Consider the following 14,579-nt stretch of genomic DNA (forward strand, 5'->3'; position numbering starts at 1 on the left):
ATATGTAGGGCATGTTATTTTAAATATCTCTTACAGTTCATTTCTCTGCATGATAACTTGGCTTAATTACTTCTCTCAGTTTTAGCTTCAAATCTGTAAAAAAAAAAATCTCTGTTAATTTTAAACACATATCAGCTTTCACTGTGCCAGAAATGGATAATCTGGGCTAATATGGCTGTCAAAAACAGCATTCCCTCTCTCTTTCTGGAGTTCCTAAATTAGCTTGGCCCATGTGCTCTTCAGTGGCCAATTCTACAGCTGGACTTGTCAAAGTTTATTTATTTTTTCAAACCCTACTTCTTCATTCAAACTACTTGGGGCACAGAGGCCATGGCAGATTCCAAAAAGCTGTTATTTATTTAAATCATCGTGCTTCCAAAGATAAAGAAGAACATAGTGTTGCACCAACACTATTTACCTCAGCAAAGAATTTCCACCCTCGGGGTTTCTCTGCATGCTGTACGTACACACAGATGGCAAGTTTTCAAGCTTGGTCATTCTCTGGCAGACATTAGTATTTCTGATACACTTAACTTGTTGACATAAATTATATAATGAGAGGCTAAAATATTTTGAAGCTTAGAAAGTATATATGGTACACAAGCTTCCACATATGCAGAAATCACTCATCTATCCCATATAAAATGTGCATATATTTATGAACAGTTTGTTTAGACACATTTCTACATAAATTTCATTCATGTGCGTCTTTTCTGTGTTCTCCAAAATATCTCACAAATCAGTAACACATGAATAGTGTGGAGACACAGTGTAAAACACGGCAGTGATGAGAGCACGTGTAAACTTTCTCTAGTTCAGCAGTTCTACAGGAAACAGTTCCAGGTTCTTTCTCATATCCCAATTCTTTCTCATACCCCAATTTTTCTGCAGAAGAGCTACCAAACACAGGAGAGACACAGAGACCCTTAATTTGCAATGACAGGTAGCTGACTTTGTGTCTGCAGAGATCTGGTTATCTATTCTAGGCTCCAACTTACACTTCATTGCTTTTAATCACCACAAAATGAAAAAGTGATAGCAATTATTTCCCATTCCACCTCTCATTTTCTTTGTACAGAATTTTTTTGGTGATTATATAAGCATATACATCCATGGAGCCAGATAAAGACTGAGGAACCGTGCAGCAAAACAGTGAGACTCTTGAACCTCAAACAAAACCCCTGGTCCTGAGGTTCCCACAAATGGTTCCCTACATTTCTTTTTTGATTTGAAAAGTTCCCGAAGCGCTGAAGTTCTGCTCCAGCAGATGTTCAGAGCTATCTGGCTTCCTCTTTGCAGCCATTTCGGTCATGCCCAAGAAACCAGAAGTGCACTGAAGAGCCAGTGTAGCAGTCATGTTAAAAGCACACCTAACATGTTCCTACAAGACTGAGCTCATGTTGGCTGTATTTTTAGAACAAATGAGAGGTATTTGAAAATATATTGGTGACACTGGGCCAATCGATGGGAAATCTCAGTTCAGTACCCTCTACAAAGCAAAGCAAGTTCAACCCCCATCTCTGACCTATGGAGACAAAGGCTGTTCTCAGACTCAGAGAGGGCTAGGTTGGAGTGAAACCTTTCCTGTATCACTTTGCAGCCACAAATGCAAGATCCAAGGCATCAGATGGCACGTAAATGAGATCCTGAGCCTGCAGCAGCAAAGTGAGAGCATGCGGGGGCGGTGGTGGCTAACAGTCTCTATTCCTAGCATTACTTCAGGGAAGGGGGGGTGGGATTTTAAAAGTTTTCTTTTAACGGATTGTTTAATGCAAAACTGCTTGGATGAGAGCAAGTATCGCTACCAGAAAACAAGAGCAGCTAGTGATTCTGCCTTCTCCCAAACCTGATTCCTCCACAGTTCCTCCACTGAGCTGATTCTTGGAGCTGGATTCTGTTTTGGCAGAGGTGCCTGGCAGTGGTGCTCTCAGCACCTGGAAGCAGAGTGGAGGTTCCCATCGTGCCTTTGCCTAATAGTTTGCTATTGATAAGATCTGGATTGCCCTTGAGAGTAGCTGAAAAAACTGCAGGACTCGCATTTCTCTGGGAAGGGCCCCAGAATTGAAAGACGAATGAGTAATTGAAAGACGTCTGGAATCAGCAAAACAAAACTCAAGATATGTTTTGGACAACTATATGATAGCACAGAAACTTTAGAAATTGATTACAACTGATATTTTCACCAGCATATTGGTAAATTACAGCCTGTAGCTAAAATTCATGTCAGTGTGCAATGCTATAGCAAAATCCCTTTTTTAACCAAATCAAGAGAAAAATTTATATAACACAGTTCCATGGGGAATTTTTCTGTGACAGTTGCCAGCCATTAGGCTTGTTTGATGCTAATGAGGGCAGACAGCTATAGAAGCTATTTCCCTCACCCACAACTATTTAACTTCTAAATTTGTGCTCAAAATTCATTTCCAGCTTCAGCTGCTTTTTCTGGTTTCTCTTTACTTCTCTGACTAATCTGAATGTCATTTTAATGTTTTGCACAGGCACAGTAAATTCCCTAAAAGGACAAGTGAGACAATGAAGATATCAGTGAAATCAGCATTTTATGCCACAGGATTGGCTGTTTAAATAAGGTCCAGAGCCTTCTCTTAATGTTTAGCATTTTTGTCTCACTAAAGCTAGTATTTTTTCTTTTTTTTTCTTTTTTTTTTTTTTAAATACACACAGGCTTACTAAGATAACAAGGTTGACACTGGATCTTATATGGAATTATTATAAATAAGGCAGACTGGGCCTCATTCTGCCTCCAGTAAGAGAAACTTGCACTGCTAGGATGATGAGTTCTGTATTGTTTTTCTGTCTAGACCACTGGATATGTTCTACAAAGAACAGCGAAGCTCTCTGGGAAGAGCTTTAAAAACTGTGACTGAAAGGTTTTTGTAACCCAGTGATCTACTCTCCAATGACTATACCAACATCTATACCAGATTAGAGTCCAGATAAAGTGGAGATTTAGAGACCCTTTTCAAAATAACTAACAGCTGGGTGATGGGGATTACTGGGTGGGAATAGCGGAGACTTAAAATCCATTTGAACGAGGCAGAGTAGAGACATGAAGTTTAATTGCCTTTTCCATTCTACCCAACTTCTATCCTACCATTTTCCCACAATCAGTTTTGGTTTGATACAAATAACTAGTTTCTGAAATACAGATTATCTGAAGATAAAAATTATGCGTATTATCTTGCCCTCTTTACCACTGATAATTTTTTCCGCTGATAAAAACATAAGAGCAACAACCATAGCATGCTCAAAACTTCACTGAATTTGGCTTTACTGAATATGGCTGATGGCTACTAATAGCTTCATTTTACAAAAATAAGTAGCCATATTTTTTTCTTCTTCCTCAGTGAATTAGCAGTAAAAAAAGTACAACTCATTTTTTTCACTGTGTGGGCACCATCCACTATCCTCTGAATTCTCATTCCTTTCTCTCCAGAATGTACCTCGTCCCTATGACTGAGACCAACTTAACCAAGTCAGCTGAGCGGAAAAATAAATAAATTGCAGGCAAAGAGGCTGCTTTCTGTGGGAGATTTTGTTGATGACTTAGAGTTACAGACATTATCATACAAGTGCTACAACAGTTTGTTCATTATGGTCTACCATGCTGTATTGGTGTGCTCCTTAAACTTCCCTGCAGTAAGATGAATTACATCTGATGGGGTGTAAATGAAAAAATTTCCTAGTGAGAATAATTTTACATCATAGTAATTTATTCAAAGGTCAGTGAATGTGATTTTCTTGAGCTTTATCCGATGGTTCTTAAGGGCAAGGTAGTTCATAGCAGCAGGTCTAATAATGATGAAACATCAATATAGTGTCTAAAAATGAAAGAGTGTATAGAAGAGTGTATAGAAATAGAAGAGAAATGTATTTTGAAAGTAACAAAACAATAAGACAGTTTTCAGTTGAATTTTCCAGCTGATTTGAAGGAACTCTTTAATAGTGGTCCCCTTTAAGAGTAAGTTCTTGCCAGGCAAAAATGATGTGGTAGACTAGAACTTCAGCTAACACAAAGCAGTTTTCTCCTAAAAAACAGTTTCTCCAGGCTGAGGTGCCAGGAGTTGGGGGTGGGATGAGGATTAACTTTTTATTATTTGTAACTCAGAGCACATTCTTTTCAGAGCAAGCTATCTCTCAGGACAGCAATCACATTAAAAGTATTAAAGCACACTAGTTACATAATGATTATGTTTTTTTCTCTTTCTTTGCCTTTTTCATTATTATCTAACTTGAAAAAAAAAAAAGGAAGGAAACTCTTATAAATCAGTGTTAGAAACTGAAATGATACTGTACTGTATCTCTAGGAGTGCTGTAGCCAAAATAATGAACTACCTAACAGTGATTCTTATAAGTGAATGATACGAACCACCTAAGTATTTTTAATTGAACAGTGAGCACTGTCTAGAAGTTTGCATACACAGACCCCGTTATTTTGAAGTTCTCTACTCATGACCACACCTCAGTAGTAGCCTTGGTTGACCTGGCACGGCTCTGTACACATACCAATTGTCATGTCAGCACCTGAGACCATATACAATAATATTCTAATATTTGCTAGATGGCAGGAAGGATACAGGAATAGATTAAACTGTGTTCAGAACTGAAGTCTTGTGCTAAACATTAGAGTATCTGCAGATCATCTAGGCATTTACGTTTTCTCTCTTTTATAACTTAATCTAACTAATATCTTCCCCCCATTACTCTGTGGCTTAGTTATTGTCTAGATAAACAAAACCAGGACAACAATATATAATATCCTAAGATTTTTTTAAAGTTACTGATAAAATAAATGCCAGCATACACATCTATTTATATACTCATTGTCCAATATTGTGATATCTATTACTATTGTCTTGGCACTTTCTGAAATCACATTGGACTTAAGTAAAGTCAGGTTTTGATTTGCTAGACCTGCTGACATTGCTAAAAAGAATTTTAAACACAGACTGTGTGTTCATGACAATATCAGATATTTACTTCTCTTTCTTAATTATAATGAAGTTTACAGATCTGTTCAATTTGAACAACAAGCCAAAATTTTGGATATTCCAAGTTCATTATTCCAAAGGAGTTTTTCAGAAAGCACAGAGTTATACCTTCCCATTTGTCAGAACTACCGTAGTTGAGCCCTCACTTCTTTCCTTGAAAAGAGAAGCCAGGATCAGACTCTGAGAGCACGGATACCATGCACACACTAAAATATATGGCATACAGAGCAGCAAACAAGTATAAGCTACATATTGTATACAATTATCAAAGATCCAGGGGGAAAAATATATGAAGGGAAAGAATTACACCTAATCAACCTAACCAACTAGATGTGAAATGAAGATCATGTTTTTTAATTCTATTAACCTAACTACGTTAAAAACAACAGGGAACAACAGAGCAGGAAAAACAATATTAATTGGGAATTTGGATTTTTGTTTTCTTGCTCTTACAGTGTCTAACAGTAGAATAATTACATCAAATGTCTGCTTATAAATAATATTTAGTTAGATATCAGTGAATTTTTCTTTTATCTTTTGGTCTGTTTATCCATGAAGAAGAACACGTTTAAGTAGATGTTTAAAATTTGAGTTGTGGTTCTAAAATTATAACCCTCCTTATGACAAATGGTCCTGTTTATTTTCCCTGCTTAGAATTGTCATGCTGGGAAGAAGAAACGTCTGAGATTTAGAGCTTTGAACCGCAGTGACAAGGTGCAGGCAGGGATTTAAGAAAAATGTAACTCTTTTTTTTCCCTCCTGGTCATCACTGACCTTGCCTGTCCTTGCTTCCAGGATTCACTCCTCTGGGAATTAGGCTAGTGTAATTCTATTTTATGCTGTTCTAGTTCTTACACTGCTCTCATCCGCATAATATGTCAGTGCCTTCCAGGTTCAATGTTATAATCAGCAGCATAAATGTGATTTTCTTTCTTGCTTCCTCCTTCTGTAGGGAAATAGCATGAGCAAGTTCATCAAATGTATGTAGAAGTGTTACTATTACATGTACAGATACATACTAGGAAAGGCAAGTTGAAGAGACAAGGCTTCCAGCAGGAGAAAGTGGTGATGAAGACTGCAATGGTTCTGTTATCTTACGACTTTATAAGAAAACTCTGTCTTTTCCACTGATGGAAGGCTATGAAAAATTACATGTTTTTTTTTTTTTCAAAATCAGAAGAAAGCTCAAGTTCCTCAGTGAAGCAGACAATGGGGTCAAAGCCATCTGGAGTAAGAAAACATCTGATATCTCCATTGATGTTTGCTTAAAGAGTTAGGACAGGAAGCTGGCAGAAACAGATTTCCCATTGGACAAATGAATTTGCAACAAAAATAACATATGAAAAGAAATTATGTTGTCAGAAGATTGTCAAAACTCTATAGATAATGCTGATCTATAAATCTGGCACTAAGAAAAGGAACAAATAGCGACAAAGTAACTGCTTTTATAAACACTATTTTAAAATGTACAACTTGCTCTAGCAGTATGCAGGTTTCTATGTGGACTGAGCACACACTTCCTCCGTTTCAAAGTCATGTGGTTTTTGTAGAAATTTTCAGTTGCTCACTTGCTCCGGAGTATGTGTGCTTAATCTCTTTTTATCACTCCTTTCCCAGCTACTCCTTCTTCTCATTTATCCCCCACTAACTTAGTTGCCTTAGGCAACTGCAAAATGTATTTTCCATATGCAATGAAATTCTATGGAAATGAGGTCTGCCATATATATTCTTTATTATCTACAGAACGGGATCCTTTAATCCACTGGCTGTGAAATTACTCACACATCTAAATCAGGGCTCGGCTTTACTAATGCATCCTGGTTTTGTAACACAGGAAACACAACTGCACTGCAGGACCTCTAATGACAAGTGAACAACAGAATCTCCCTTCCAAAGTCCAATTCTCTTCTCTTCTACAACAGTGTAAATCTAAAGTAATTTCTATATTTCTGTGAAATGATATCAACACACTTTGAGTAGATACCTTATTGTTTCCGTGTCATGTTACCATTTCCATACCCATCACAAAAATCTGCTTGCTTCAAAAAGAAAAGACATATCTAAGGTGAACATTGCAGTTTAAATTATCTTTAGTACTCTCAAGAAACTAAAAAGTAGAAGACAAAACCACTATAGGAAAAACATCCTCTGTTTTGCAGGTCTCATCACAGAAAAGGAATTCTATCCAGAATCCCCACATGCATTATTTACGAAGCCACACTTTCCCCAAAGAGCTAAGTATGCTTTCTATAGGAGACGCGCTTGTAAAGGCTACAGAAATGTCACAAACACACACTCCCTCAATAATGAAAACCAGCTTCCAAGAATTCCAGTCCTCTCAGCCTTCCAAACAGAGTTAATCAAAATCCTCAAACAGAAAACATACTCTCTGGGGAGACTAACGTAATAATTTCCTCGGATTTTCATTTTGAAATTCAGAAAGATGTTGAGATGTATTATTAAGGCTACCAACATCATTAGGCAACTTTGCAATTAAGGATGCCTGTTTTGTTTCTTTTGATAGCCTAAATAACCTAGGGAGTTCAGATACTTGCCATGAGGAGAACACAGCCATGTGAACTACCTAGGTTGTCTAGTCTATCAAAAGAAACAAAACAGGCCATCTGTGCTCTTGTGGTACCACATGTGGTACCAAGTTCTCTACACTATTACAACCAGACAGAGTCTGTAATTTAGAACACGTCAATGGTTCAACCCTTGTCAACTGCTCATTGAATTCATCATCATTAAGCACTTAAATACTTCAGCAGTCCTTGCTAGCCCAACTTCTGTAAAGTACTTCTGGTTTTATTTATTAATGCAGCTTTTGGTATGTTCTGTGTTTAGAGGGACTTTCTCTTGTCCCAAGTGTTGCAGAAGTCAGTATTCCTACTGATATATGAGTGGTCTATTTACATTGCAATTTTCTTGTCGTCAAAATTTTTATCTGAAATGCTAAACCTTGTAGGAGACCACACAATAAGGCATATTTAACCCATTATAAGATAATGTAGGGATCTTTTTATTTACTGGAGTCAGTTAGCAGCCAAATATATTTATTCCTTGAAGAGCCTTCATTGATCTAATCCAGCTCAAGACATGCTTTCTGTTACAATGGTATTTTTTTTCTGCTTTCTTCCCCTCTCAAGACAACCATCCAAAGAGTACGTGACTATTTGTAAGGGATGAAATTGCTGGCACTGGAATGCAACCAGTGTTTCAAGGCAAGCTCTTCTTTCATGCAATAATTTTTGAGCAAAGGGTTTGCAACTAGTTGGCGAAGCAATTTCTGCCTGCAGCAAAGAACTGACATGGTGTTCGCCATGTCATCTATATGCACATGAATTTTGCTCTGTGTTACTCCATTTTTACAGAAAATACTCTCAGCAAACTGGAAGTTTGATTTCAGTAACCATGGTGCATACCTAAACCACAATTTGACCCGTCTAACCTATCTTAAAGCAAAAGGTGTAAGAAGCCAAGTTTAACCGCAGCAACAATTAAGTTTTCAGAGCTATTAAATATACTAAAGGACTTACTGTGATGATTAGCCCTTTTTCCTGGAAATATTTAACCAACGGGACGGCGTTCTGCTTGAAATTCATTAGTCGTCTTTGAGTGGCTTTCAGGTTATCATCAGGTCTCCCTTGCTGTTCAGCACGCTTCAGTAGCCTTTCTTTCAGCCTTTGGCTGGAACATGCCAGAAACACCACCAAATCTGGGGTACAGATCTGTGGAAAGAGCAATTCAAGAAGTCTGTGATTAAGTTGAGTATCCAGCACTATAGGACTCAGCAATTCCATTATTAGGTGAGGGTCAGATACTCTACATTTGCCTAAGTTGGAACTTGATTAAGTCATGCATTTTCTGTTTGTTTTATTTTTAAGGTAAATTCATAGACTTAAGGAGAGGACTGTTTGTCTTATGCGAAGGTTAGTCAATTTGTTCTACCTGAAATGTTAAGGAAAAAGTTTAATGAAAATTTTCCATCTCACCCCAGAAACCTACTCTAGGCTAGTTTTAGCCTAGCTTAGTTTTGCCTTTTAAAACATATTCAAATTCTCTGCAAGAAGCATTTCAGATAAAAACAACCTGTATTTTACTGTGCACTTTTTTATCCGATTACAGATCAGAAGGATTTGTTCTCACATACAAGAACAAGGTTATTTCTGCTGTCTTTACTTACCTGAACATAAAAAGTTCATACTTTAACTAATATTAGTAAAAAAATTAGCTTACTATTCTAGAAATGACATGATCTAGTTACATTAGAAATGATGGTGGATGCTCAAGAATGCTAAACAGACTTTTTTGTCATGATGATTCCTATCTACAGAACAATTTTGTCTTTGTTCAGCTTGGTACTATGTAAATTTGATAATCAAATTTGATCTATAGAAAAGTATCACCAAAACATCTCCTGTGTTCTAACTACTAAAGAAGGAACTGATTTCTATCTTCATGCTCATTATACAGTTGCTATTAATATATTGCTATTGAGGCCCAGAACCAACCAGTTATGTTTCTGAATATTCTCTATATCCAGGTGATTCTACACAGGGATGTTAAATTGCCTAAAGACAAACATATACCAGAGCAGGGGTGTCAAACTCATTTTCACCGGGGGCCACATCAGCCTTGCGGTTGCCTTCAAAGGACTGAATGTAATTTATCTGTACATCATATAAATATATAATATATAAAAATATATATTTATCTGTACATTATATAAATGTACAGACCTGCTTTTACAAAGAAGGTCGCTGACAGAGTAGGATATGGTGTTGAGGAAGGAGAAAGTGGCTAAAACACAAGAACAAACCAAACCCCAAAACCCCAAATTCTGCTAATTTTTAATGAGTATCTATTAGATTTTGAAACAATTAACCTTTTCATCTTTTTTTTTTTTTTTAATTATTTTAATTTTTTTAATACCTGCTGGTGGGAGAGAAACTCTCTCCTGACTCTAACACGTGTACCTCCATGTCCACAAAAACCAAGTAGTTTTCCCCTCTTCTCGGATTATTTAAAATACATAATTGACAGAAATTGTGTCTGTCCTTTCGTGGGATGAATTAACTATGACAGTTAATTTTACTACCATATAATAGCTTTAAGGCACATAATTATTCATGCGAAATACTATGAAAGTTTCTGTGCTAGACTTCCATGCAATATGGACACTACTAAAAGTAGCTCTGTTAAATTAAGGTTGCTTCATTAGTAGTAAGAGCATAATGAGGAAGCGGAAGTTGGGAATTTAAAGAGCATACAGTAATAAAGAAATCCAAATTACGACACAGATTCTGAAAAAAAATGCTGCCGGTTTCAAAGTGTTTTAGGTCATGAAACACTATCTGACAAATGACAATGGCTGATGCACATTGCAGCAGACTGAGCACAGGGACATCTCACGTCCCGCTGTGGAAATCTGGCTGACTGGAGCTTCCTAACATACGTTACACAGGGATTCAGATATTATAACTGTAAAACAGGGACCTAGTAAAGTGAAGGACAAAAGGAGTTTATACAAGTGAGTACTTTTATTTAGTATTTCAATTTGTGTGGATCCTAGTGGTAGTGAAGAAAGATGGTAAGAAATCTTTAGATGCTCCAAGCCATAGCTGGCCTTCTCCTCACTCCCAAACATCTTCAGGTTTAGCATCTACCACGTACTCAGATCTGTGAAATCATACCAGACCTCCTCAAGTGCAGCACCTAAGCTTTTGCATATCGCATAACTTCACATCAAACCTTACAAAGAGGACTTATAATAAATGGATCTCTCGTGAAATTATTAGCCCTAAAGGAAAAAGAGGAAGGAGACAAAAGGAAGGTCTCCTGTTTCACACAAACATGACAGTGCAGCTTCCCACGGGCCATCTCAGTTCTTTACAGAAACTGTGGCTGCATAATTGCAGCCACACAACAAGGGAGGGATGTGAAAGCCACCGTGATGGCATCAGGTGTGCAGGTTCTCTTCTGCTTAGTTCCCACAAACTGCACTGGCTCCAGAGCTCAGTTCCTTTTTAAGAAAATGGGAAAGCATGCCCACTTTTTTTTTTCTTCTGGTTGTAAAGTGAGGATAATAACAAGGTACAACATTGTAATTACTGCGGAAAATTAATTAATTAGGTTTTAATTGTTTCCTCTTGCTTTTTAAAATGGCAAGTTCCCTACAGGAGCTGAGTAGTGGTGGTGTTCTTATTTTTTTTATTAGTAACAGCAACAATACAAAAGACAGTATCAGAATCCCAGGAACTAAAACCATTTTTTTTCTGACACTTCAGCATTTCTAATTTGAAATAGATTGCACTCACAGAAATAAAATATCAGTGAAAACAATAGTTTGAAATTCTCAGTTCAAGAAGCCTATTTTCAAATTAAGCATTGTCTGAAATGGTTTTTGAATTGGAAACAAAAAGTAATTCAAGCATATTTGAAGTACGAATACAAAGCAGATTCTTATTATGTGATGCCTCAATGAATTAATCTTTTACCTTTAGAATACGCATCTTTGTCATCAGAAAGCAGCTGAAAAACATTTAATAAACACAAGCCTCTGCTTGGTTTTAGATGCACAAAAGGGTAACATCTCTTCTATATCCATAGGTATACAGACCTAATAGCATGTAATATCCTCTTACATGCATTTAAAACCTTGGTAAAACCTTTGTAAACCCTTGGTAAACCCTCAAAATGCTATTCATATTTCATTCCTGTTCATGAACCACTCTCCTTCCACTTACCTCAACTGCACCTGATGCAAGATGCGCTTATAAATACTTTAAGCTGGTGTGTAACAGGCTAGTGTGAACATGGGCACCTGGGATTACCTCTGGAAATGTATCTAGTTCTTCTACACAAATAGGAGTACAAATTGGGTTTTTCCTAACAAAATAAAAGGTGTTTTTATGACTCATTTGAAAACTAACCCATTTTTTTTAACTCAGAACTAACTGTCATTGAGTTTTATGACTAGGGAATAAGTTTTATTCTGAGACTTGGTTTGTAGAAAAGGTGTACAGAGCCAGCAGAGACAAAAGAACTGTATTCCTTCATGCTGATTTCCCATAACACATTCATCTTGTGCTGAAAGCAGAGGGTCTTATTCATGTCCAGAAATGCATGAGGAAGGTATATGGGGCTCAGGGAAGTGAATTTGACTGCTTGCCTACTGGAACATGGCAGAAAGGAGAATCTCTGCCTATGGGAATAGACACGTCTCTGGTTATTCACAACCTTTTGAATTTTAAATGAGACAGAGAGTATGGCATTGACTCAGAATAAAACTTGTGGGTACATCCTCTCATTTTTTAGAATAGTATTTACTAGTAAGAAAATCCTACTCTGAGTCTGAATCTCCTTCCTAAACTGGAACATGGAGTAAATTGAGAGTAATTCCATGCAAGTTGGTGGTGTTATTGACGTAAAGCAGCATAACTGGAAAGATGCTCTCTTCTCTCTGGGGATATTTTCTACATCTCTTGTTAGTGAGAGCAGTGTGGTTGTTTGCTAGAAATTAGACAATTATGCTCTCTCTCGTTATTCCTCATTAGGCAAAAGACAAAAATGCTCTGTTTCCTAATTCCTGGTATGTTCTACTAGATACTCCTGAGAAAACTTAACTGACAGCTCATGAACAGTTGTCATTAATTTAACAGTGCATTTTATTCTAATTGGTAAAGGTTACTAGCAAGCTAGTTTATGTCCATTGTATGGGTGCTCTCCCTTGTAATTACTGATTTGCTTTTCACAGTTCCATCTCTGCTGGGTTACTAGACTCTTTGCACAGTTTTTGTTTTTCTTGTTTTAGAAAAGCAAAATCATGGAATATGTTGTCAAAGAATGAATCCTGTTAATGGATTTTTTTCTGGTAACTGCTTTTGAACTGTATTCACACTGCTCAAGAAATCAACTTTCGGCAAATTGCCCAGATTACATAATTCAGCCCCCTAATAATTGATTGAGAGAGGCAGGTGTCTTTAGGGAGATTCACCTGTGCAGGGCAGTGAATCGATATGAATCCCTAGCTGTAAACACTGATTCTACTGCTACAAAGAGAGGTCCAAGCAGACTTCCATTTCAGAACTGCTCAGCAGGCACCTCCATTCACCCTGAATTCAGAATATAAGGTCCCCTCCTGAGGGTTAAGGACCTGCACTGGACGAGCTCTCCTTTGGCTGGTTTGGCCAGCAGAGAAGAGCCCTTGTCCAGAAAAACAGCAAACCTGAGGTCTAGGGTCTCTAACCCAGCAGACAATGGAAGCACTGCTCACCTTTCCCAGGAGAATGCTCCATCTTTCAGGGGAGAAGACAAAGACCATTCCATAGGCTCCCTGCTCAGACTTGGCTTTAAGTAGGCTATGTAAAACTCACAGGCCCAAAGAGAACAAATGAGAGGAACCACAGCAATGAAGACTGTTGGTGTTCTAGCCCTCCCACTCCTCACAGAGATGACTGGGTACATATATCCAGTCGGGGACTGTACCTAAGGCTCATCAGCCTGGAACAACGAAGTGGAGATTTGGGACAAGGGAGATAGAAGTTGAGGAGGCAATGAATACAACACAGAGACCATGATGCAGGAAAGATATCTTTATCAGTCACAAACACATGTGTCAAACTGTGAGGGGACTGCAGGCACCATTTCTGCTTGGGGGTTTGAGTACTGGGCTTGGAGGAGAAGGGCTGCTGTCCTCAGCCTGTGAAGCTCCGAGAGGACAAGTTAGTTTTTCCCAGGATCTTGTACTGTGCCATCTACATAGTTTGTTCTGCTTTAGCACAATTAGTTCTCATAATAATTTTCATAAAGGATATATGTGGGAGTTAAAAAGTTAGCTCGGATCACAGCCAAGATGAGCTAGTTATTCTTTGAAGGTGTAGTGCATCTGCGAATATTTTTAAGGACATTTTCAACAAGGAATTGGATAAAATTTACTGCCTCTGTTTATTATTTCAATTAAGATTTTACTTCTTCAAATATAGTCTTGTCACCTAGGCCATATAATGTAAAAATATTTCAAGATAATTTGTACAAAAAAAGTCTCTTTTGTCAAGGAATTAAATTATACTCATTAATGAACATTCATTAATTCTAATACTTGTTCAACATTTCACTTCACTATTAATAAAACTTACAATCAATATATTTTAAGCAAACTTCATCTGTACTCTATTGAAATAGGGTTAATGTCCGTGAAGGAATTACTGAAATATGAATGGAAGTTGTGCATGAATGACTGAAAGTAGGAAGAAAAACAAACAAAACCAACCAAACAACAACAAAACCAACAACCACCAAAAACCCCAAACCAAACAAAACCAAGCCAAAACAGTAATTGAAATTAACTGGAAAGTACTGAAGTGATTTTTTTTTTTTTCTGGGAAGGGTAAAAGCTTATTACTATGTGAGAGATTACACAGAAAGTCAATCTGCAGTTCCTTCTGTGCAAGTCATTCGAGTTGAATACACCAGTCAGAGACATTTCATCACAGTGTTCCTGGAGAGGAAGATGCTTGAGCATCCTGGTGCTGTAGGTGACCTGCTGAATTTCAAGCTGACAGGTTA

The 14,579-nt window shown here is 37.4% G+C and overlaps 1 protein-coding gene across 1 annotated transcript in view; it reads right to left on the reverse strand.

The window, feature by feature from the left end:
* The window catches only part of AK5 (adenylate kinase 5), a 90,172-nt gene that overhangs the window by 61,108 nt on the left and 14,485 nt on the right, over positions 1-14,579 (reverse strand). Inside the window, exon 6 of the mRNA XM_082054841.1 lies at positions 8,549-8,740. Within this exon, the coding sequence (XP_081910967.1) occupies positions 8,549-8,740 (192 nt within the window). The remainder of the gene's footprint in view (positions 1-8,548; positions 8,741-14,579) is intronic.

The sequence above is a fragment of the Streptopelia decaocto genome (genome assembly GCF_964273445.1).
Source record: "Streptopelia decaocto genome assembly, chromosome: 5".
NCBI lineage: Eukaryota > Metazoa > Chordata > Aves > Columbiformes > Columbidae > Streptopelia > Streptopelia decaocto.